This window comes from Ixodes scapularis, unplaced genomic scaffold (genome assembly GCF_016920785.2).
Source record: "Ixodes scapularis isolate PalLabHiFi unplaced genomic scaffold, ASM1692078v2 PGA_scaffold0__279_contigs__length_252992795, whole genome shotgun sequence".
NCBI lineage: Eukaryota > Metazoa > Arthropoda > Arachnida > Ixodida > Ixodidae > Ixodes > Ixodes scapularis.
In genome coordinates, this window is record NW_024609835.1 from 22,671,548 (window position 1) to 22,697,032 (window position 25,485).

Genomic DNA, 25,485 nt, shown 5'->3' on the forward strand with positions numbered 1-25,485 from the left:
CAGAGACAATTGTCAAGGCTAACGTGGAGGCTTCCATGACCCTTACGAAGCGATACGCAGTGCATGCTGTGCTCTGCCAAGATGGGCAGGTCAGCAAGGCTTCCTGTTCCTGCAAGGCTGGACAAGGCGGTGTGTGCAAGCATGTGGCAGCACTGCTTTGGCACATGCTAGACCTGATAAGGGAGGGAAGGTCCTACATCCCGGATGCTCTGGCCTGCACTGAGGGAGCAAGGCAGTGGGGCCCATCTTCAAAGAGAGGTGCAAGTACGGTGTCGTTCAACGAACTAGAATTCGTCAAGCACGACTCTAGCAACAAGGCGAAGAGTGCGAGAAAAACCACGGAAGTGCATGTGGACGTGGCGCAGGCAACCGTCAAGAGGCTGCATACAGATTTCATTGAGAAGGGAATATTCCCAATGTTTGCGGACGTGATGGAAGAAGCTGCCTTCACACCCTTGCCAAGGAAGGTTCAGGAGCACTCGAACACGGATGATGGGGCCTCTGCAGCACGGATCAGCTTGCCCATAAAAGAGTGCTGGAATCACCAGATGCCACCAAGCGATCCATGCACCCTGACTCTTACACAAGCTCAGCACCTGGAGGAACAGACACGTGGCCAAAGCAGAAGTATGCTGTGGCACACGGAACGTGAGAAAAGGATCACGGCATCACAGTTCGGAGACATCGTCAAACGACAAGCACCCGTGAACGAAAAGTTTCTCAGGACGATTTTCTCGGGCGGACATGGCACGACACGTCACATGAGGGCGGGACTTCAGAATGAGGCGGCTGCTCTGAAGCGCTACAAGGCCAAGCAAAAGGTCCAAGTCTTCAGTGTTGGCCTTTGCATCAACCCTGGCCTTCCCATGCTGGGGGCATCACCAGACGGGCTGGTCTGGGACGAAGATATACAGGAGTACGGACTAGTCGAAGTGAAGACCGTGTCACGGGCGATAGATGCGAACCTGACGACCTTCGAGGAGGTGATGAGCAGAGGGTTTGTGGAGTTTATCCATGCGGACAAGAGTGTCGACAAAAAGCACAAGCACTACTACCAGGTGACAGGACAACTTGCGCTCACAGGACTGGAGTGGTGTGACCTTGTTGTTGACTGGGCGAAAGACTGCTGGGTCACACGGGTGCCCTTTGATGAGGCACTCTGGGTGAACGTTATGGTGCCACGCCTGACAGACTTTTTTTTTAAATATCGGAAAGACTGAGTGTTGATCATAAAATTGTAGTGTCTGTTGTGGGCGGTTCTAGTGCCAAGTTTGGACACTTTTGGTAATCGGGTTGCAAACACTGCCCGCGTGGGTGGGCGGCTCCGTACGTCAGCCTGCTGGTTTCGACTTCGACAACACCGGTTCTTGGCCTACCCGGTTTACGCAACTCGAGGAGTACGCTTATGCCTCCGTACTTCGCCAAGCACCACCGGACATTCAGGTGCGGACACTTCTCTACTGCATGGGCCCCGAGGCTCGGGTCCTTCTCGACATGTTCGGCTTGAACGCCGCCTCCCTGAACAACTACAACACGGTGGTCAAGCGCTTCTCGGAACACTTCCTGTACCCCGTCAACGAGGTGTAAGAGTCCTCGAGGTTCCACGAGCGGGTTCAGCAGCCGGGAGAGAGCGTCGACAGTTACTACGCCGAGCTCTGCAAGCTTGTCAAGTGGTGCAACTACCCGTCCCCCAAAGTCGAAGAACGCCTGGTTCGCGACCGGTTCGTTGTTGGTCTTTGCGACGAACGCCTGTCCGGCCAGCTCTGCTGGAAAGCCAAGCTCAGCCTCAAGGACGCGTGGACGCAGGTGAGGCAGATCGAAGACGCCGAAAAAGAAAAAAACTGCTCGCGGGAGTCGAGAGTGTCCAGGTCACCGTCAACGTTGACGCCACCAAGTCTTGTCATGGTCCGACGCACCAACGCAAGACAACAAAACGGTCAGACGACGCATCAGCAGTGTCTTCACTTGGCGATAACGACCCAGGTTCCTGCAGCTACTGCAGTCGGGCCCCCCACACACGCTCAGACTGTCCTGCTCGGCAGTCTCTGTGCAATTATTGCAAGAAGAAGGGCCACTTCGCGGACGTCTGTTGCGCTCGGAAACGAAAGCAGAGCAAGGTGGCGTTCCTTACCGCTCCACGCAATCCTCGAGACTGAGAAGGCCAAGGCCAAGTACGTTGAGGTCAATGTCGACAACTACACGGCGATATTCAAGGTAGATTCCGGCGCGGAGGCGTCTGCTGTTTCGGAAGCCTTCCCGAACTTACCTCATCATCTGGACAAGGTCGACGACCTGCTGACAGCACCAGGAGACCAGTCGCTAAAAGTCATTGGGTACTTCATGGCTACCCTCCTGTGGCGAGGCAAGACCGGTCATCAGCGTCTGTACGTGATCAAGTCCCTCTCTATGCCCCTGCTCGGGTTCCCAGCCATCCAGGCTCTGGGTGTGGTAAAGTTCTTGGACGACATGAAAGTGCCGGCACCGCAGGGACTTTTCAGAGGTCTCGGCACGCTCAAGGAGGAGTACAAGATTCGGCTACGCCCGGATGCGGTTCCGTTTTCACTTAGTGTTCCATGCCGCATACCGATACCCCTGCGCGAGGTGGTGCAAACAGAACTGGCCAAACTGGAGCAAGACGGAGCCATTCGGCGTGTCACCAACCCCACACCTCGGGACGCTGGACTGTTCATGGTTCCAAAGTCGTCGGGAGGTTACCGTGTCTGTATCGACTTTACAAAATTAAATCAAGTTGTCCCGAGAGAACGTCATGTGCTCCCCACCGTCGATCAAGTCCTGGGACTTCTGGGCGATGCGGCAGTCTTCTCGAAGCTCAAAGTTACCTCAAGCTTCCATCAGGTCAAGCTTTCCAAGGACTCTCAAGAGCTTACGATGTTCATTACGCCGTATGGGCGTTATTGCTTTTGCCGACTCCCATTTGGCATCACGTCGGCCCCTGAGTTTTTCCAGCGACAGGTGGCGTGGATCTTGGAAGTCCTAGACGGATTGGTCAACATGGTCGACGACATCCTAGTCTTCGGCAGAACGAAAAAGGAACATGACCAACGCCTTCGGCAGGTGCTGTTGTGTCTCTCCGAGGCCGGCGTCACCCCTAGCTTCCGTCGACGGTTCGGCCTCAGGTGGACCTGTCTACTCGCGTCATCGTGATGTGCCTCGTCCAGCATCACCACCACGTGTTCGTGGTGATGGTACGGGCCGACACTACTCAACCCATTCTGGAAGACAAGTGGTCGCTCCCAAGAGACTCAATCTGTAAAACTTTGTTTTTTTTCACAGCCAAGGTGTCCGATACTCTCCTTGAACATTCTAAAGGGGGGATTTTGCGGGCGGTGCTAGTGCCAAGTTTGGACACTTTCGGTAATCGGGTTGCAAACACTGTGCCCACGTCTTGTGTAAAAAGCCATTGCCTCGTGTGATAAAGGTGCCTTTTGGTTCCTAGCTCTGGACGCTCAGTTGGTTGCTTGCCGTCGCTGGTGGGCTGTGCAGTTTCACCGCCGGCCACAGCCCGGCACGGCAGTGTCACAAAGGAATCAACCTCATTTTTAATGCCAAAGACTTGGAGAACATATAATAAACCAACTTTTGTGAACTGAAAGTGGCTGTCATGACAAGTAGTTGGAATGCCTCAGACTGCTCATGTCGGCACAAGAATTTGTTGCAAACTGTAGCGCGTACCTCTGTCCGATATAGTAGTCGCAATATTTGTGTACTGAAAATAGAGTTTGTGCACTGTGCATGCTAAATTTCATACACTTTTCCATTGTTTACAAACCCACGCCCCAGCGTGTAATCTTCACAGCCTAGCATGCGCGTGGTCGTCAGTTGTGAAACCGTCCAAAGCACGCGCCATACACACAAACACTAAAGATGGTATGGGAGCGTGTGACACCTAAAGAGGGCATGATCCTCTTCTGCATTATGCGCGAAAGTTCCAACAACGACCATGTGCTGTGGCTACCAACGCCGCTTCCGGCGGCCCACCTGGGAGCAAAATTGGTTTACGGTAGTGTCGTTACTGATTTCAGCGCTATTGATGGTGAAATTTTGGTTGCACGTCAAGGTCCCCACATGTTCTTCCTCTGGGGTGACAGACATCTTCCTTTGGTTTAATCTGTAAACCCTCTAATCTTCATTTGCTGGGGCATATTGACGGAGAATTTTAGTAATTCGCACAATTTACAATGCAACAGCTTGTTTTCAACATCTTGAATTTTTGCCTGTGGCACACGCAATGGCATCTCAGTTAAAGCCCCTTCATGTTTTAAAAGTAGCGCAAAGTGCGTCGATGCACGAGGCACGTGCAACATGCAGCCCTTGGGAAGATCATGGCGACACAGCGCAGCACTGAGCTAGATTTCAGACGCCATGTCCTTCCCAGAAGTGGCACACGGTACGTGTCTCGAGAATTTCCACAACAATGAATGGCGCCACTTTTCCCAGGATAGAGGGGCTTTAATCTCAGTCTGCCTGTTGCCCCACCAAACAGTTCTGCTAGGAGTCGACTGTGGCCCCACCATTACGTCTATTTTTCTTTATTAACCACTACATTTCCGCCCTTTTTAGAGGATATGTGTGTATTAAAATAAAACATCCAAAAGTATTGAAATTAATTTAATCAGTCCTAGTTAAAAATTAAGAATAATCAAATGCTCGCTACTCTGTCGTGTAGTGTGCAACCAATCTAAAATTAAAACCTGGCAAGTTTGGACAACATTTTATTGCGTTGAGTACTTCTGACAGGAATCCTAACGTCCTTGATTTCTTTCATCATGACCATCTACCTTTGCTTTGAAACATTTATTTAACGACCAAAGAAGTGGCCACCATATCTGCCCTGCTGTTTGGGCATAAAAAGAGGAAAAGCTTTTAATCTTCTCGGGAGCTTCCAGGGCGAATGAGACAAGTGGCAGCGATCAGGGACTCCTGGGGCTTCAGTAGTCTGGAGTCACCTGGTTGATCTCGGCGAGTATGGTTTCCTTGAGTGCCGTAGGGAGGTTCTGAAGTTGCCCGACTGTGACGTTGTTGGGGGCCAGGTGCACTGCGAGTGGAGGGTGAACGGGCAATCCATCCCAAGAGCTTGGTGACAGGGTGAACACAAGTGTAGCATCCAGAGTCATGTTGCGCTGGTTGCGGAAAAAAGACGTCCGAGGCCCGTTCAGCTAGCTCCTCGGGAGAGACACCTTTGCGAAGGGCAACAGTGGCAGCAAATTGCCTAGGTTTGTGGTCCCCGAGGAGAGAACGGAGGAGCCTTCAAACTTTCGAAAGATGGCTATTGCCGGAGATGGATCTGCACAGGGAAGTCCAGCAGTTGGAAGCGAGTTCCGAAGTGTAGCACGAGATAGTCTTTTGGAGTTTATGTGAAGGTTTGAGGAGTCGTCGTGGTCTGCGAGAACGGCGGTAACAGGCCAACAGGTGAATGCGGCGGTCCAGTAAGTAAATGCTCGTCAAAGCGGCATCGTCCGGTACGGTTAGCCGCTTTGTGGCAGACTTGTGGGCGGACTGGATAGCTTGTATAATGTCGGAAAAGCCAGCAAGTTCCATGACAGAAGAAAGAGCTGCTCGGAAGTTGTCCCACTTAGTGAAGAATGTGTCGCAGCAGGCGCGACAGTGAGATAGGGTTGCGGATAGGAAGTCGTAGCGTAAAATAATGGGGAGGTGATCACCGCCGAGGCGGTCGCCGGCGACATGCCATCTCCAGCGTCGAGGGTAACGAGCACAGGTAAAGTCGGGGCAGGTGTCCTGCTGTTGGGAGGATTGTTTGATACGTGTGGGGGTGTCTGGGATGTTGAGGAACGAAAGTTTCAGCCCTGTGAGGTCTGCAAGAAGCCGCGTGCCGTGGGGAAGGTCAATGTCGTAGCCCCATGCGTGTGTTTGGCATTAAGATCACCGCAAACGGGAACGTCGTCTTTTGGATAAAGACGGGCGAAGTGCTTAAAAAAAGGGATGTTTAGCGGCTGCCTTGTCCAGCGGTTTAGCGATGTGTCTGGAGCCACATAGACAGAGAAGAGAAAAACGGGCCGTTGAGGAATTGGCGGCAACCCGTAACGCTGGTCATTGCAGAGCACCTCTGTGAGGTGTCGAGAAGAGTGAAGCACACTGATCGATGAACGTACAGGGCGGAACGAATCCAAGGCAAGGGGGCACTAGTCTCAATGTTCGGAGCAAGTCCATCGTACTGTGGCAAAGAAGGGAGGGGGCCGTTGATTTCTTGTAGAGCAAACGCAGCGGCCATGTCGGATGACGAGTGAAGATAAAATTTTTCGATGAAGTCTGCCTTCTTCTGTTTAAGCGAGCAACAGTTCCACTGAACAATCCTGGGGGCGCTAACCATGTTTGCGTGGTGATAGTGGGGGGCCGCCGAACGGAATGATGCCCTGCATCGCGAGGCGCCCGATTACTGCACGGGTGCAGGTATCCACGAGAGTAAACAGCGAGTTTTGCATCGTCGGAATTCGCTGCGTGGCTGCCAGCATTTGTTTTGTGAAAAGGGTGATTTGTTGTTGCAAGCCAGTAAAGTCTGACCCTGACGGAAGTAGGGCAGGCGTCTCACTAGTGCTGTTGACAGCTCTCGCTGATTCTGCGAAGGTGGTCCGAGGCGGTTCTGATGTTGGGACTTGTGTGAGGTCGGCGGTGATGTTGTGTGCCGGCGTTAGGAGTTTTGTGGCGAGCACCGGGCGGGAGTCAGTCTTCTGCTTCGCAGACCTCGGTGCTGCGATGAGGGCTTTGGGCGCAGATAACAGCACAGCTTGCTGAGCAGGAGCTAGTTTCAGGCGTCACTGGTGGTGACGCCGGCTTCTCTTTGGATGTTGATGAAGGCAACTGACGACGCTGTGTTGTGCCGTTGGCTTGGGTGCTGTTGGGGCACTGGGCAACGCGAGGCTGGTGCCGTCGAATGTAATGAGTGCCGACCCAGAGTTTGTGAGAGGACCGGCCTGGAGGATAGCAGATTTCCGGCAATGAAGGTTTTTTAGGACGCAGAATCCAGGTCGCCAGACTTTTTTTATGAATCCGCGAACCTGGCCACGGCGAATGGCCTCGTAGCCTTGCACGGAGACCTGCAGAGTGCCGATCGGGATGTATGTTACATTGAGGAATGCATCGCACACTTGAGACAAAGCAGCATCAACTGCAAGTTGATTACTGCAGTCGAGGTACCTCACTTGGTAGGGGGCTGCAATGGTGTAGGAGACCTGAGGTCTATCTGTGCAGCAACTGCAGAGTCAATGGCAAGAAAGACCCCGTCCATGATGCGGCATGGTTTGGCCGGCCGTAGAATGACAGTGTGGGAGAACTCACTGCAGAACGATGCTGCTGGAGGCGCCGCGGGCGGGGCCGCCTTACGTCGGCGAGAGACAGGATGCCATCCGTCCTCCAGGGGGAACGAGTCAGGGTTCGAGTCACGTTGGATGCACCGGGGTGAGGTGGTAAGCTTAGTCGCAGCGGCGCCGAAGAAAAAAATGCCACGAGCACGCTTCGTTTCATTGGCGGCAGTGCGGATGTGGCAACTGTTGTTGAGGGGCGACAACTTGCTTTCGGGATCATCGTCGCCGAGGATGGAGAATGGATTCTGAGTAAAGACTGCAGGTTGAATTCACGCGGCAACAAGTGGTGCATCAAGAAGCGACGTGACGGCAGGAGTGGTTGCACCGGCTGTGGGTGGTGCATTGAGCGGTAAGCTTCAGACAGCGGGAGAAGCCAGCGTGGCCTCGGTGGGTTGTGAGTCCATTTCGTTGGGTAGAGGAAAGTCCCGAGGGCCGTAGTCGGTGCTAATGGTCGTCATGGGTCATGAGGGCGTGTGGGCACAAAAAGTTGCCGGAGCTGAAGTGAGCTAGATAGAGAGATATGGCCTCTTTTTTCTCCACGACCATCTACGAAGCCACAAGACTGCAGCTCTAGCTTCGACTGAGCAGTGGCTCTCTCGTGAAATTGCACAGCAAAGCACAGACCTTCCAGATAGAGTCCAGGCTCTTGCTCATACTGTTTGGGAAAGTACCCCTCAAGATTCGAAAACACTTCATTTGTCCAATCACTCGTTCCACGTGGATCCGGACCTTCGCAATCGCCCTAGTTTTCGCTTCGTCCTCCAGGGAGAGCTGTAGCCTTCCCCCAAGGAAAGGTGGAATGTTCAGGTTAGCCCCTGCAGCTTCGACCTCTTCAGTGATCAAAAAGCCTCTGTCCGCCATGACAGAGTCTCCGGGCTCAAGAAGGTTGCATAGCCCGGAACATGCGGTCAGGGCTTTGTCAGAGACGCGGCCAGGGGCAAGGTCGCTCACGAACGACACGAACCCATTGGGGGTGATGCCCAGCAGTCCCTTGGCAGTGTTGTGGCACTTGTAGCTTGAGTAGGTATCACTCTGCACCCTGAAGTCGCTAGGTGTCTCGATGAAGATTTCCGTGCAATCCAGAATGACTCTCGTCGATGGATACGCCTCGATGAAGCACTCCGGCATGTGCTTGTTCACAACCTGTCGCGACGGCCAGTAGTTGAGTTGAGCAAGGTAGTCCGCTAGGTAACCAATCCAGAATGTCCACACCCGGCTGACTGTGCTGATGTGGATACGAAACCGGTATGCAAGGTCCTGCTCCAAAAGTCCCACCCTCAGGCGGGACAACACGAGCAGCAGCTGATCATCCATGGATAGATAAGGTGACCTTCTCTGCGGACCTTGACTTTCCTTGTGAGCTTCATAACCTGCCTGAACAAACTTGTAAAAGGCGAGAAATCTCTCCAGGGAGTCGAATCCCGTGTAGAAGGCCAGTTTCTTTGGGTCCTGTTGCACGGCTGTGAGCGTGAAGTTCTGAAAGGGGATTGTAGCATCGATGACCTCCTCTGCTTTGTCATACATCTCCTCAAGATGGGCTACTTTCTTCCGCAGAGCTTCATTTTCTTTCTGTAGACGGTCGTTGTCCTTGCGCAGTTTCTCGTTTGCAGAAGCGAGCTCCTCTAGCTGCCTGATGCGATCACGCAGGGCTTGATCGATACATCCTGTGATGCTGTACTGGTGGTCTGCCAGATGGGGAGATAGCAAAATAAATATCACATCATTTTTGCAGTCAAATATCAAAACAAAAAACTAGGCTTTCTCCTTGTAATTGCCTTGGCTCTGCCAAATAGCATATCATGTGCCATACAAAAAAAGCATCACATGTTAAAGGGGCCAAGAAACGATATGCATTTGGATGTTCTGCACCTCATACAAGCATACTGACGTCTGTAGCACAAATATAATCTATATAATAATCTATATACCACAAACCAGAGGCTCCCCTGCCAAGGTTATATTCTGAGGAATAGAAGGCTAATTTACAGTCAGAAATCACAATGTTGAGAAAGCCTAGGGTTCACACCAGGGTGACGACACTTGAATACAGACGGCTTATGAACTGGACCCAAGCACTGAGTGAGCACCTGACTATTTGGTTACAATCAATGCCATGGTAACTATTGGGGCTTGGGCTTGTGTCTAATCACTGCGCCAACAGTAGCAGCTAACCCCTAACAGTAATCATGTGATTATTTTACCTGGCTGTGAGGAAGAGCAGAATATTGCTTGTTCTCAAGCTTTATTGTGCGACAGCAGCATTTAGCAGAAGTAACTGAGTCGGTTTATGACCTCTTTAATGCTGCTCTGTTCCACACGAAGGAGCTATAATGGGAATGCTGGCTATTCGCCTTGAGATCCGATCGTCAGGGGTGCTGCGGGGAAATGCGGAACTAAGCTTTGTTCTACACTTACTTGGAGCACGGAGAATGCTGCGGACGCTAACTCGAAGCCCTGAGAGGCTCCGGTGCAGCGTTCGTGCGCATGCATTGGAGTCAACTGCGAATTCTAAGAGCATGCATAGCCTTGCCCGTGCTCCATAACAAAAGTGGGGATGGTTTTTTTGTGGACGCCAGAGAATCGCCGCTTGTCTTGTAGGAAACAATGGATAAACAAAAGCATGTGTCCCCACTTTTCAATCTGGATCTTGAGGCAAATAACATGCAAGCAGGGCTGTGGCAGCATCTCCTTTGTACCTGGCAGACAATGAAGTGAGGGTGTGACCGCAATCTGAAAGAACAACTCCGCGGGTACCTTGCATGTGCGGTATCTTAGAGTGCACCGTGCCATATGGTGCTGCGAGTATGGAACGGCCACAACTTGCGTGCTATAGCCAGCGGTGACTGAGTTAGTACAGTTTGTAAAGTTCGACGTACTGCATGTAAGTGTTCCATGCACCTATCGGGACTGCTGCACAGTTGACAGGGATGCCAAATAAACAGACGAGCAACACTGATGCTCAATGTTAGGAGCTTACCGCTAGCTATTACATCATCAGTGTCAGGGGCACCAGCGGAGGCCAAGGGGCTGCCGGGTTGTGCTGGCTCCTGGCTAGCAGGCAGGGTCACGGTCTGTGCCAGGTCAAGGTCCGACAGAAAGTAGGCCGGCAGCGGCTGCAGCGCATGGCGCTTCCTTGCGCAGATCATGTTTGGGACCTTTGGGCAGGCCGCAACATCTGCAGGCAAGGATAAGGCAATTGTTCACGCAATTATTTTATAAGCATTACATACCGGCTGGAATTCTGTCTAGCACAGGGCACAGCTTACACTGTACGGAGCACATAACATGTCAAACAACCAAGAGCTCAGCTGGATCAATAGCGGTCACTGTTTCTACCCTTTGGTAGCTGGTCTGGAATGTTGTAGCCAAATAGCGATTGTTGCAGTTCTTTCTGAGACGAAGTGCATTCAACAGCCACCGGCGTATAAAAGAAGGGAACAAAGTTTATATCCTTATTCAACATAGTTTGGCACACAACAAAAGGTTTGTCCCAAGCGAGCCAATCAGAGTACACTTCTCTAGTAAAGAGCTGTCACATACATTTGACTTCAACACTTCAATCAGTTCACAGGGGTTATAGAGTCTGCCACCTGCCATGTTACTGTGAAATCGACTATATTCGGTGCCATCTTAGGCTGTCCATACTTGCCTAAAGGGCCCTTTATTAAACATAATTATATTTCCGCATTCATATGTGTTTCCATTTGTGACACGAACGATATGCACAGCTGCAACTTCTTACAAAGCAGTTGGCTCAAGCATATTACGACCGCAAACTCCTGACAAGGCATGTCCAACTCTATCTGCTTGAATGGTCACTAGGAAGCTGCCTAGTCAAGCAAACACGGTGGACAGTAATTATAGAGTCCTTGCACCTGACGTCAGTTTTCGCTCAAAATATTTCTAGAATTCATGTTGGTACATTTTCTCCTATGTTTTTCTATGTGCTAAGAGAGTGTTTTCCAGCTCGCTGAAGTCCTCTTGCATTGTGACCGACTGTGTCAGATAGAGCAGTCGGAAATATAAAGAAGCATCGTCTGGTACCGTTCAAACACACTGCTGTTATTTAGAGTCGAGATGAGCTGGCACTTCAATGTACGACAGGAAACATGCAGAGCCTTCACTACTTTCCACAACGAGAGAGCTGGATTAAAAGCTGTCATTTGGGGCCATCAGAGATGAAGGCAGCAGAGCGACATCCCCTGGTGCCTTGAGCAGCAAGCTAGCTAAGCCAAGCCAAATCCTTGAAAAAGGCAGTCAGTAGGTTTATATGCCACCTATTCCCACTGCAAATTTAATGACGGACGAGAATGTTATACTTTTTCAGTTTCAGTGATATCCTTGATGCTACTTAACCGCACGTCGCAAAACCTCTTTTCGATTGCAGTCCATTTGCGTCGTCTAGCCGTTGAGAGATCTCATGTATTCAGACAAAACATTGTTATTATGTCTGCAGCTCTACAAAATCTGACATTACGATTGCTTGAAGCTCCGTCTTTTTCTATGAGAGCGATGATTGCTTCCGTAGGTCACGTATTTCGCCATGCTCACTGGGTAGCACCGCTGTCCACAAATCACCAGACGCCACCAGCAGTGACGTAGCTCACGTGAGAAACGACCCATGTATACAGTGATCACAAGCAAGAATATAAGCAGGGAAAAACAACTATTGCAGAAAGAAACAAAAATAGGCAAATAACATACACTTCGGAAATGTCCTGGTTGGAAAAAACCGGGGAGCTTTGTCCTCGTACTTCTTTCTCCCAGTTTCGTTAAAATGAGCGCCGCATATTCTGCTGTCAGAGGTTGGCGTCCACAGAGAGAACCGTCCAGTGGTACCTGCATGCAAAAGAAGCAGTTAGCACCATATTAAGATTCACCCATTCAACTTTGGAGCAAGTGCAACTCAATCTCAGTGGTAAGAATGGATGCAGCAGCCGTGGCGTCTGAACAGGGGCGTCAGTAAACTATCCGGGCAAGGGGGTAGAATTCAGTTCTCCTCCTCCCCCATCGTCACCCCACCGCCTTCTAAACACTTCCAGTACCATTGTGCAGCGGGCACTAAGAACAAGCACATAGTTTATGCCTAACAAACCTGGAGTGGATGCACGCTGAAAATGATAGAAGCACTGTGAGAGTATCTTTGCTTTAGCTGTAGGGTAGTGAGATGAAGCGACATTCCTGCGATGCAATCAAATATTGGTATGTCGGTGCAGGTGGAAGTGGCCAAGAGAGTGAAAAGGGCACATGCAACATCTGGGATTCTTTGAGATTGTCTTTTTTGTTTCAGTCGTATGTTGCACTTATAGGTCAAAAATAATGAATGCTATTTTTATTTTTAAAAAAAATGTGTTTCGCAGGTATGTTGTACATATGGGTAAAATGACTTGGGCCACGTCGGACAGTACACACACTGTACCTTCCTGATCATTGTCAGGAAAGTGTAGATAACAAGTAAAAAAATATGGTAAATACCTTTCCTGTTGATTCGCTGTACCCAAATGTTGCGTAGATGGCTGTTCTTCGGAAAGCGATTCCAGGACACATGCTTGGCAGTGAGAGTGGTGTGGGCACAGCCCGGTACACAGCAGGTTGTACCGCCCGTCATGTGGCTTCTGAGGGTGACCTAAGAAGATACTACATTCAGCTGACATCTCGAATAGTGAAATAAATAAGTGAAGTGACCATCAGTTTCAAAGTTGCAGTTGCTGACATAACTCGCTTGCTAAGGGCCCGCTCAACTCACAACCGCTGTTAAGAGCGATTGTGAAGCTATGCGATGTACTACATACGCATACCAGCCGCGACGATGAATCACCGGCGCTCGCGGACGGTCAGCGAACGCGAGAAAAGTGACGCCGCGCGGACGGTTGTTGACGAGCGCTGCCGAGGCACGCCGACCGCTGGTACAGCTTCGCAAGCGTCCGAAGGGCAAAAAGATCGCAACGACAAAGCACCGTCCCGAATGTTGAGCACGCAAGCAGTACTCGATATCCCACGCTCACATTTCACAGGGCGAGCGCATCACGAAGCGAAGGCATGTCGGCCTTCGCTTCGTGATGACTACTTTATTTCTCTGCTTACAGCGGTGACATTTGTAGTGATGTTCGAAACTGCTCTCTCGCGACCGCACACGAGTTAAATGAACGGCCTAGGAGCGGGATAGAGCGTAACGGCAACAGTCAGTACTCACCCCGGGAGCGGCGAACGAAGCGGCGTGGTGTCCGTCGACGGCCGCGTCGAAAACGATGGAATATGCACAAAAACACGTAATATACAGAAGAAATACAAAGCGCTGAACGAAATAGATACACTTATGAACAAGAAAAATACACTGGAGTAGATAAAAAAGAGGATTATTAAGTATAAACAACGAAGATGAAAAGTATGTCTAGAGCGAGGTGATGCGATTCCAACGGAGAGCAGCCAGACGACGGGGGCCGACAGAACACCGATCCCAAGATTCCTCGCGCGCGCGCCGGGGCGCTTGGGAGGACTGCAAATGGTCTATTGGAGCGCAGCTCTTGACGAGGAGGAGGGAAGGGTACTGAGGGTTACCTGTTCTCGGGGCGGGGGGGGGGGGGGGGGGGGGGGGGGTCATGTGACCCATAGAGTTATTATAATGTACGCTAGAGGTTCAAGTGGCGCTAGTGTGCTGACGCAAATTGAAGCAGACAGCAACCAGTCTAAAACTGACTTCCGGTAATGCATTTCTATGGAAAAAAGCGCACGCATTTTCTTTCTGCGCTCAATTATATGAGACAATATTAAGAAGAAACCAAACCTGATAAATAGTTTATAACATTTCTCAATCACATATACAGATAAATGTCATTTGCAGAGGTTTTTTCTGTCGATTTCATGGCATAAAGCAGAGCGCTAAAGTAGCTAAATATACGTGTATACTACGCGAATATGTTTGAGATTGTTGCCGCAGCCTGCTAATTTACCGTGGTATTTACCCATAAAAACGCAACCAAAAATCGCATACAATTAAATAAACTGCTCTCAGCCCCCCAGGTGAAAGCGACGATAATGTGTCACGTCAGAAGCATTATAATAACTCTATGGTCAGAAGAGCAGACGACAAACAACGGGAACAGCTCCAATGGCTCGTATCAACTCTGCGAATAAAGTTGTTTTTTTTCTTCTTCGAATGCATGAATACGAAGATCGTCTTGTTGCATCGTTCAATATATGTTCATATAGTCCAAAACATTCAAAAATACTGGGAGGCACCCACACTGTACACCTTACCTGGCGGCCCAGTGGTTACCGGCACAGTGGCTACCGGTGCGCGGTACGGCGGGGGTGTTCAAAGGCGGCCGCAACTTATGAAATAATAATAATAATACCGTCTGTTAGCCCACATACGTTTTCTGTTTTACCTTTTTTGTTTCTTTCACTGATTGCAAACTTTTCCAAGGAGAATAGATCAAACAAAAATTACATGAGGTCTGATATGTCGTCTGCTTTCTGCTTTCCCGCTCGCGCGGTTAAATTTGATCGAGGCGCAAGCGCTTCACGTCGTTAAAATACGGGAATGCCGAGGTTGTGCGCAGCGCTGGATTGCAAGAACCGTGAGGGAAAAACCTTAGGATTATCATTTCACACGTAAGTAGCAATCACACATTTATTTAATTACTACATAGCACTACAAATCAAATAATAGCGCGCGACCGCTTGTACATAAATGGCCTGTATTGGAGCACTTCGTTTCATATTCCAGGTTCCCTAAAAAAATGACAACCTTCTGCAGAAGTGGTTAAAAGTTTGTCCGGACAACTTTACTCCTGCTGCACATCATGTCCTTTGCTCACGGCACTTCAAGCTCCAGTGCTTTAAGGATGGGTTGTATGTAAAAGCAAGACTTAAGGAAGATGCAGCACCCACCGTTGGTTCTGTCAAGGTAGGTACATATATACTGAACTTTAAGTAGGTTGAATTCTATCAATCTATCAAGGTTGAATTCAGAAGTAAATATGATGCATGCTTTTTTTTGTAAAATTTTAGCTTCATGCGTCATTGTGGTAAATGCAAAAATAATGTATAGCAGCAGAGGAGTTTGTAATGTCTTTTATTTCCAGTCCTTAGATCATATACATCAGAACAAAGTGTGTTTGCGTTAATGTAAACCTACTGGTCTCTTTCTTATAGGCACCAAGGAAGCGTCCAGCACCACGGATCACCGATGACGCAGCACCAAAACCATGCTCGAGTGACCACACCTACTTCGATGGAGAGTCCCCGAAAAGTAAACGACGTCGTATGAACAAGAAAACAGATTCGGCAAAAAAGAAAATTCACACAATGCAACGGACCCTGCAAAGAAACAAACAAAAAGTTCGAAATCTCCAATCTCTTTTGGAATGTCTAAAGGAAGAGCATGCACTGACAGATGAGCTTCAACTAAGGATGGAAGCATTTGGAGAAATCCCGCAGGAACTACTGAAGGGCTTTGAAAAAAACGCCAGCAGGAAGATGACCGGCAGAAGGTACAGCAAAAGAACCAAGCAGTTTGCAGTCACCCTGCACTACTACTCACCCCAAGCCTATGCCTACGTTAGCACACTTTTCCCCCTACCTTCTGTGAGCTCCCTCAGGTGTTGGTTGAAAGTTGTTGGAGGGTGGCCTGGATTCACCAAAGAAGCACTAGGAGAGCTGGAGCGACGACATGCGAACTCTTCTGAACGGGAGAAGCTGTGTGTTGTGATGCTGGATGGGATGTCCATAAAAAAAGAAGTAAGCTTGGATGTCCCAAAGGGTAGGTTCATTGGGCACGTGGATTTTGGTCAAGGACTTGGCCCGGGCGAGACTGACGAAGTGCCCATGGCAACAGAGGCCTTGGTTTTCATGGTCGTAGGTCTAGCTTCACCCTGGAAGATGCCGTTTGGCTATTTCCTGACAAATGGAGTGTCAGGGTTGTTCCTTAAGAGCCTACTTGAAGACAGCATCGTCGCCCTTGAAGAGTGCGGTCTCCACGTCAAGGCCGTGGTGTGCGACGGACTGGGTGCAAATGTCGCCATGGCAAAGCTGCTGGGCTGCCATGTTCATGAAATCAGCTATGAAGACATGAAGACAACTTTCAAGCACCCGACTCGACCCACCGAGGAGGTGCATTTCATTTTCGATGCCTGCCATGCCCTCAAGCTTCTCCGTAACCTGCTGGGAGACAAGAAGGTGCTAACGTCAGCAGCCTATGCGGTAAATAGTACCTAATGGCTTTTTAAAACATACAAGTATCACTACATCAGAAAAAAAAGACCGACTATGAACCCCGAGAACTGCAAAAAAACACACAGCCACTAAACGAAGTGTAGTTTGGGACTTCAGTCCTTATGTTCCAATCTTGAGGTTCAAAATTCAGTTGTAAAGCAACTATCGTAAAATACGAAGTAAAACAAGGACAAATTAACCATTCTTTATTGCTTGTGTATCTATTCCATGCAGTTCTTAATGTGATGCTAACCAACACACTAATGTCAACCATGCAGACTCTTTGAGCCTGACATCATAATGTAAAATAATAAACTTGATGTACAGTCATAGAAAAGGCAATCTGAAACAACCAAGCAGCAACTAAGAAGTACCAGTGCCCTGTTCTGACAAGCTGAACTAGTTCAAAAATAATTAGTGGCACATCAGAACAGATTATAGGTAGCAATACTAAATACAAACAGTTCAGTACTTGTGCAGTAGGCCATTTTCAAAATTCTAAAATGCTTAGAGGCATGCTGTGAGTCAGAATCCACATGCTCTGTGTGCTAGCCACTTCAAATGCGGTAAAACCTCAAAAAACAAATCTGGAAAAAAAAAATCTTTTTGCAAGCATTGCATTAGTTTACTAAGTGATATAGAAGACATATTTCTGAAGATTACAAGAGACCAGAGCACTTGACATGTGGGCACCTACTCCAAATGTGCCTCTATACCTTCATGCTAATATTACCAGATAAGAACTTCAATTGATATAATTATATTCTTCCAATGGTTATTAATTTGCAGCAGATCCAGTGGCACTTCATTGAGCAGTTGCACAAGCTGCAAATGTCTGAAGGCCTTCGTGCTGCCAACAAACTCACACAAGCCCACATCGACTTCTGCCGACAGAAGATGAAGGTCAAGCTGGCTGCTCAAACCCTCAGCAGTTCCGTCGCCAAAGCCCTTCTGTTTGCGAAACAGCTTGGGCTCCCAGAGTTTAGCAACTGTGAGGGAACATGCAAGTTCATCCAGGACATTGATAGGTAAGATCTGAAGCTCATTATTGGTGTTTATGCTATAGTGAGGCTGAATTTAATGTTCCATGTGTTAACTGCAGAAAACAATGGTTTTGCATGTTATCCAGGTGTTTTGACCTACTAAACTCACGGAGTCCTGTGGCCCGCACCTACAAGCGTCCCTTCAACCAGGCCAACATCCAGGAGAGGAGCCAGACGATGGAGCGAGTCGGCCAGAACCTCATGCAGCTGGAGCTACCTGGCGGCCAACCTGCAGTGACGGACGGCAGGCGCATGTCTGTCATTGCGTTTGCCTTCACCCTGAAGAGCGTGGCAAGCCTTGCAACTCAACTGCTCACCAGTGGTGAAGTCAGGTTAGTGCAAGTGTAGAACAAAACTGTACTCTATCACATTTATAGTCTGTTGTTCCAGAAGCTCTGCGCTCACCGCGATTTTCTCTTCTCCACTCACCTTCTCCTCCAACATTATTTTGCTAAGGTGAAAAAAGTGGCAGGCTTTCCTGGAGAGGGCTTGTTCTGCTTTTCTTAACCTGCAGCAGACTTTCTGTTCTGAGTGTTTGTAATTATTTTCCTCTCCCGTATCCCTTTTTCCACTTGGCGGCGGGCTAGCAGGTGCGCCTGCGTAAGTGTCTCAACTTTTCTGCCTAGCCTTGCATGCTGCCGAGTGGGTATTGTAATCTGTGCAAATAAAAATTATTATTATTATTATTGACTACACGATTCATGTTTCTAAACAAATTGTCTTCTCTCATGTCTTCCTTTTTTAGCTATCTGTGCTCCTACCGGACAAGCCAGGACCACCTGGAGATGTTCTTCAGCTGTGCGCGGCAAAGGGGTGGCTGGAACAATAACCCATCAGCTGCCCAGTTCCGGCAGGCCTACAGGAAGCTGCTGGTACATGCTGGTGTGCAAGCCCCCAACTCCGCCAACGTGGCTACTGACCTCGAAGGGGAAAGCCTGACCGTCAGCCAGGGTACAATCAACCCTGCTCTTGATGCCAAGGACGACCAAGAGGGTGACGATCTGGCCGTGGTGTATGGGTTGGGCGAGGATACCCTGTCAGAGTTCACCTCTGAAGTTGTGAAGTACATTGGGGGCTTCATCAGCCGCCAGGTCACCAAGACGCTGAGCTGCCCATCCTGTGTGAGCATGCTCCTGGATGATAGCGTGACAGGAGTCCTCATTAGCATCAGGGACAATGGCGGGCTCGTGTACCCCTCCGAGCTCGTTTGCCTGCTCCTGCAGGAAACCGAAAAAATCTTCAGGATGGCCACTGAAGATGGAGCAGCAAAAATGAATGCAACTGTCCTGACTGTTCTAGCATATAGGGCATTTTATGACAAACATGCAGAGAGTTTTAAGAACCAGGTGCATGTCAAAGATGAGCCAATGCACGCAGTTTCACTTGCCAAGGCAGTCATTAAGAAATATGTCGCACTGCGGTTGCGACACCTGGCCCGCACCATTACTGAAAGATCCCGTGGGGCATATGTGCGGCATACCTTGACCAAACGGGTCCTTTTTTGCCACCAGTAATGCGGCATCCTGAAACCATGCCTTCTTTTTTTTCTTTCTTTTTTGTCAGCTTGTTTGCATTTTTCCCTTGCTTTGTTGTTTGATTCATTTAGTACTAGAACTTGATGGTGGATGTAAATATGTTTGTGAAACAACAATTTCTATGCAATATTGATGAGCTGTGTATCTCGCAAGTCTTATTTCTTTCATCGATCGTTATTTATATGTTTGATCGTATCTAATATGCCAAAATGCGCATATATGCTCAAATCTGTTTCTCCTGTTGTCTTTTGCCGGGGTGTTATTGTGCATTTCTGTTTCTTCTTTGCGCCGATTGCCATTAAACGTTATCACAAATCGCACACTATGTTACGTCTAGGTACAAGTCATTTCACATGAAAATTCGTTCACGATTACAAATAAAAAACCGGCATTTACTAGCCCATGTACGCCGTTTCTTCTCAAGTGTCGTGTACGCAGATCAAGGCAGTAAACCGCTCGCATAGAAGATTATGTCGCTTAAATAGCACGACGCCCAGGATTTCAAATAGAGATGCAAATATGAGTCGCCGATCCTTTCGCTAATTGACCGACCTTCGTCGCCTCCGGTAGTGTTTGACTTCAAAGTTCCTCGGTTCCTCGGGACACGCTTCCAGGCTCGCAGTCCGGTCTTGGCTGTTTACTTCGTCTCTAACAACAATATCAATCCCACACTTTGGTGACTCTCGATGTTGGTGAACCTTGAACACACTCGACGTTCCATTCGACTGTTATTTTTGTTTAGATGCGTCAATGCCTTTGAACATACGCTGTGGGGCATAGTCATAAGCCTGAAATATAGTAAAGTTAAATATCCGTCACTGGTCAGAAAAATGCGCTAACTAAAGCAATTGCACTTTTGCAATGTTAATTAAGGTACATACTATTCGGTACGACCCAAATAAGAAAAGTGTTCTATGATATTTTCCGGCGAAGAGACAAAATGCACGCGCGTTTTTCATAGGAATGCACAGGAACACCGCAAAAGTAGACTGGTTGCTGTCTGCTTCAATTTGCGTCACGGAAGTCGCATAGACACTAGCGCCAGTTGAACCTCTAGCGTAGATTATAATAACTCTATGATGTGACCTTGGGGGGGTCACGTGACCCCCAGAAAAACTTTTCCGCTAGGTTTAGCGGGGAATTTTTTCCGCTAGATTTAGCGGGGAAATTTTTCCGCTATTAGAGGGGAATTTTTCCCGCTAGATTTTTTCGCTAGATTTAGCGGAGAAATTTTTCCGCTAGATTTAGCGAGGAAATTTTTCCGCTACATTTAGCGGGTAATTTTTTCCGCTATATTTAGCGGGGAAATTTTTCCGCTAGATTTAGCGGGGAATTTTTTCCGCTAAATTTCCGCTAGATTTAGCGGGGAAATTTTTCCGCTAAATCTAGCGGGGAAAGTTTTCCGCTAGATTTAGCGGGCAAATTTACCCATAATGCACCGCGCGGTTACGCCGACGGCGACGCCGCTCAAGCCGGAAACAGGCCCCTAAGAGCTGCGCTCTAAAAAATCTAGCACCTACTGAATATGCCATGCAAAGATGTTATCTTCATTCAGGCACACGGAACATAAAATTGCTCGATTCTCCTATAAGTAAAAGGTTGGGTGTTCTGTATTGCTTGACAAGATGCAAACATTCACATTTAAACTCTTAACCGAGGGTCGTGAAAGATTTTGGACGTGCTCACCTCTCATTCGCAAAAACCGCGTTTGACTTCACGGTCTTCATCTTGCAAAAGTATGTCCGCAGACATATACGTGCTGTAGGGGACACTTCGATCAAGGCCACTGTAAGATTTCGCAGATTTGAAAACTTTAATTGAGATGGTCAGAGGAAAACTTAATGAAGTCGTGCGCTAAAAATGCATTCTTCAGCTTATTGCTTGTTTGGAGATCGGCTGATCAGCGAATTCTATCTGTGACAAATCTCATGTACTTGTTCAGGGGTAATCCGGCCGGTAATACCGTGTTAGCAACCAAACATATCTCTTTCTCTTGTATGTGCTTTTCTTTTTTTTCTTAGAAAAGGGGGGGGGGGTGGAATTCTTGTGTTGTTGATGCTTTTTTTTTTGGGGGGGGGGGGGGGACGGTTTCTGTTGATGTTCTCGACATTTCTAATATTCCGTTTCGCCTTACGATGTACCACAGAAGGCGATACAAGCTCTCGAAGCCAATCTCATGCCGTGTGAGTATCACGTGACCATCGGGACAGGCGCGTAGTCACGTGATACATTCAAGGCGCTGGATTTGCAGGGATGGCCCGTAGCGTCCGCTGATGTCGGGGGAAGGAGGAGATAAATCGCCCCCCCCCCCCCTCAATTTTCCTCGAACGCTTCCGACGCCACCACCGTAGCGTACTTGATTTTACCGTACAAGCGAGTATAATGGGGATATATGTTTTCCTATTCTGTAACGCGTATGCATGCCCGGCACTTCACAGGTACTCGTTTGACGCCATCAAAGAGTGGCGCCGAAAGAACTTCTCAACCAAGCTCGTCTTGGGCCATGTCTCCGCAACGCCACGCTGGTTGAGTGTCTGCTCCACCTAGGCACATCCTTCCCCTGTTTGTATTGCAGTAAAGACCGTTTCTCTTTATCGCTGCGTCCTTCCCTGCTTGTGTTCAGAAATGCCACGGGGTGCAATATATACACCAACGACTGAGAATCATGAAAAAATAACGCTCGAAATAGGGACATAATTTCTTCGAGATAATATTGTCTGCCACGGCCGACATAAGAGTATGCATAAAAAATATATTGTCCATCTTACTAACTGAAATAATTAACTCTCTAGAAAGGTTTGCCTTACACGACATATTCTAATGAGATTTCTTGCCCCCGACGTTCGCATAAAACTAAATTATTCTCCCGGCCTAAACAAAAAGTGCCAAATGCCACGCGCCTGAGTAGCAGAGTGCAGCGCGTCTTATCCATGAACACGTGACTCCAGAATAGCGCGACGCTGCCAGATCAGCTCGCGATGACACGCTACACGCCCCCGCTGCAGAGGGTGACGTCACTTCCGGGTTTAGACTTCTATGCTTTCTTGTGTCTATCTTCTGTATCTCGAACTCCTCACGGCATAAATTTGTCATTTGTCTGAATTCTAACAGCATCAACAAATTTTGACGACGTACATCTTTAATTCTAATGTACCAGCTAAAGTAAGTATTCAAAAGAAGTTAATTAGGGAGTTTTAGGTAAATAACCGGCTGTGATCACCTTGCGCTCGAAAATGAAAGTGTCATTGTATTGTATCTTGCGCGCGCCGCACAAAGCAGATCGATAAGCGCGTGCCAAATAAAGAAGACGTTTCGTTCGTCGCTTTCCCACACCCGGCCTGTCATGCCTTATCGGCAACACTGGCCGATACATCATTTGTGGCCTTTAAAATTAATCCGCGCTGTGGCCGAACATTATCCAAGCACCGCTTATAGTTTAATAGGAAGAACCTTATGCATTAAATGTATCTCCAAACGTGAAAAAATGCTGTGTTTAATGCTAAGGTAGAACTTCTAAATAACACGTTTGGGATAAAAGAGAACCATCATCTTCTCACCGCAGAAATAAACTGCCTCCCAGAAAGCTCGATCTCTGCTCAGAAGTAGCTGATGGGACCAGACGCCAAAGTGTCAGAACGTTCCATTATCTAATTCAGAAGTTATACGCGATTTTAGAAAAATTTTTATGAGAAATTTGGCCCTTTCCAGATTGCAGACACAATTCATCTCCATCATTTGCGGGCTCCGTTGACCGCCATTTCTTTATGTGGAGGGCAAGTTCGCCTGCTTCTTGCGCAGGGGTCGCGGTAATGTCAACACCGAGCTCTAAATGGCTCGAGAGGAAAGATAGTAGGTCGCCAAGACCCACTATCTGAGCGTCGTCTGCTCCTTTGCAACGTCATCTGCTCTTCAACAGCTCTCTTACCATTACGAGCGAGCTCGACTTCGCCTTTCAGAAAGGACAGACGAAGTAACTCGAGCGGTACGATGTGTTTTTGTCTAACAACCAGCAGACATGTATCAAGGATAAAAGCCAAAGGACTCACGAGCGAGGTGACCGACGCGCCGAGATTTGTTTGCTAACAACCGAGAACGAGGGTGGTTAGCGTCCGCAAGTTCCCTCCTTCCGTGCGCGGCGTCGAGCATATCGCGGAAGTTATGCCGTAGCCTCGTTGACTCTATACTTGGTTTCAGCTTCCGTCCGAGCGCAGCCAAAGGCTGAGGGACGGTTCGCAACTTCGAGAAGAGCATTCCTACGCACCACAAAATAGTTCACTACAGTAATTTCTTTTAAAATAACTGGTTTGTGCGTAAAAACTCCACAATCTTCTAGATGTGTACTGCTGAGAATGATTTGCAACTAAAGGAATCCAATCTCTGAAGTTTATGTTTCTATTAATATATGTAAATGCATATGGTTTGGTGAAAACATGTATATCCGCTGGCAACACAGCTGCAGCGCTCGGTTTTTCTGTGTGATTTCGTTTCCGTAATCGCCGAATGATGTGCTTCGCTGCTTTCCTCACCAAGTCGCTTCAAAACGTCCCTTCGTAAAGGCACGTTTGGGCGTCAGGCACGGGAGGTCGTGATGAATGTCTACTTTCAAATTCGGCAGAAGACTCCGGCCGCGTCGTACCGCGAATGCGTTGTAAACAAGCAAAGCGTCCGGGCCACTACAAGTCAGATACGCGGCGAAATCAGGGCATCCCTTTACCTGCCGATTACATTAAACGCCGAGAGGCTGGTGGAAAGGACTGCGCCTCGAGCCCTAGTCTACCCAAACAATACAAGGAAACATCAACGGTCGGGTCATCGGGGACCCTGCAACGTGTACTTACAACTCGAAACTATGCCGAACAGGTGGGAAGCTCGGACACAGATGCCAGCGGCCAGCCTACGTACTGACATCCCGTGTGACTAAGTTTCAGAGCGTGAAAGGGCACTTTTTAAACCTGTAGCAGACGATATCGTTGATACACCCTTAGCAGACGAAATACTCGGCAAGCGCGGGCGGCGCGGCCGACCAGCGGCGCAGCGGTGTGATACAAAAGTGCAGGCGAGATCGCGTAACCTATTGCCGGCCTGTGATTGGCTCCGGCCACAAGTAGCTTTGGCTGCGCTCGGACGGAAGCTGAAACGAAGTTTTACGAAGTAATTATTGTTTTTATTTTTGACGAAATTTTATGGAAACTTATTTTTCTATGCCCTGTTATTTAAACAGACGAGCACTTTCTCGAGGGTAATTCGATGGACTTCGATTAGCCCTCTGTATTTGCTCAAGTCACTTTTTTCTAACCTTACTGTGTTAGCAGACAAGGATAAAAACACGCTGCTTCCTTCAGTGCAGCCCGCGTGCGGCCCCGGACATCTAAGGGCACCACAGACCTGTTATGGCTCTGTTTCGTGCGGCTAAGAGCCGCTTGTCCCTCTAAGCAAAAAGCAAATTGGGTTATGGGGATATTTATACAGCTTGTAGTTGGTCAGCCATTAAAGTTGCGACGAGTCACACGCTGTAGATGAGTAATTTAGCCAGTGCAGTACAACCGCTAGTCTGAGGTCTTTAACGTGCACCACGCAGTAGTGATACACGACCGCAAGCCGGTACGATGCTCATCTAGATCAAAACGGGCAGGGGTGGGGCTCGAACCCAGGATCCCAGGGTTCTGCAGAGCGAGCTTTCGCTCCACGCGCGTCGAGCTGGGTCTGCGCTTTAGCCCACTCGGCCACCGATCCCTTTTTTTTCCTTTATTGCATGGTAGTTACAGCAACATTCATGTCATTCTAACAGCGCTGTACAGCTCTTTTGCACAGCGTATTAAAAATCACGCATTTCGAGGAGTGATTTTAAAATACTAGTCCACTCCGGTTCAGGTTCACAGTTCAAATACACACTCTGTACTTGTTTTACAAGGTTGAAGAAATATATCCGCACTTCTTTTGCGTCGAGGTCAGCATGTCGAACAGCCATACGTGATCTCCAAATGCTACACAAAGCTAACAACATAATCATGTCATAAGGAACTTCATTATCATTATCCACACTAAGGAAACGTATCCCTGTTGGGGTTAAAGATCACCCCTGTACCTCTAAGAAGGGTGCAAGGTGCAGAGGACCACGCGCCTATTTAATAGTCTAGAGTCTCGTTCGTCATCGGAGTTAAACAGACAAATCGCTCCACCAACTAAGAATGGACATGTACACCCATCCAGCGAATCAAGAAAGAGCTCTCAATCTGTCAATCCTTCCAGAAATTTAAAATCCGACATACCGTCGTGATTGCGCCCACCACATCCGAAGACGCAGCACGTTTTCATTTCCCCTGGTAACACTGCCCCTTTGGACAGCGCCTG

General features: G+C 48.6%; 2 protein-coding genes across 3 annotated transcripts; one reads left to right on the plus strand and one right to left on the minus strand.

Annotated features, from left to right (window-relative positions):
• Positions 1–4,726: 4,726 nt before the first annotated feature.
• Positions 4,727–13,775, minus strand: LOC121838478. Of its 2 annotated transcripts, XM_042294757.1 has the most exons (5): positions 13,534–13,775; positions 12,816–12,966; positions 12,045–12,179; positions 10,318–10,515; positions 4,727–9,025 (listed from the first exon to the last, which is right to left on the minus strand). In XM_042294757.1, exons 2-5 carry the CDS (start codon positions 12,946–12,948, stop codon positions 7,911–7,913), a joined length of 1,581 nt encoding a protein of 526 aa, XP_042150691.1. In that variant the 5' UTR covers positions 12,949–12,966; positions 13,534–13,775; the 3' UTR covers positions 4,727–7,910. The 2 variants fall into 2 exon arrangements, with proteins under 2 accessions (XP_042150691.1, XP_042150689.1); XM_042294755.1 differs by lacking the exon at positions 13,534–13,775 and having other exon boundaries at positions 12,816–13,484.
• Positions 13,776–18,211: 4,436 nt separating this feature from the next.
• On the plus strand, positions 18,212–19,282 carry LOC120851164. The gene has a single exon (XM_040223760.3). The coding sequence runs from the start codon at positions 18,301–18,303 to the stop codon at positions 19,111–19,113; it is 813 nt and encodes a 270-aa protein (XP_040079694.1). The 5' UTR covers positions 18,212–18,300; the 3' UTR covers positions 19,114–19,282.
• Positions 19,283–25,485: the final 6,203 nt, after the last annotated feature.

Bases quoted from the DNA above. Each gene is read 5' to 3' on its own strand.
- LOC121838478 (XM_042294757.1), bottom strand. From the start codon at position 12,948: ATGACGGGCGGTACAACCTGCTGTGTACCGGGCTGTGCCCACACCACT. The intron at 12,180-12,815 runs GTATTTACCATA...TTTTGCATGCAG, and splicing joins ACAGCGAATCAACAGGAAAG to GTACCACTGGACGGTTCTCT. The intron at 9,026-10,317 runs GTAAGCTCCTAA...CCCATCTGGCAG, and splicing joins TGATGATGTAATAGCTAGCG to ACCACCAGTACAGCATCACA.
- LOC120851164 (XM_040223760.3), top strand. From the start codon at position 18,301: ATGTTTCTAAACAAATTGTCTTCTCTCATGTCTTCCTTTTTTAGCTAT.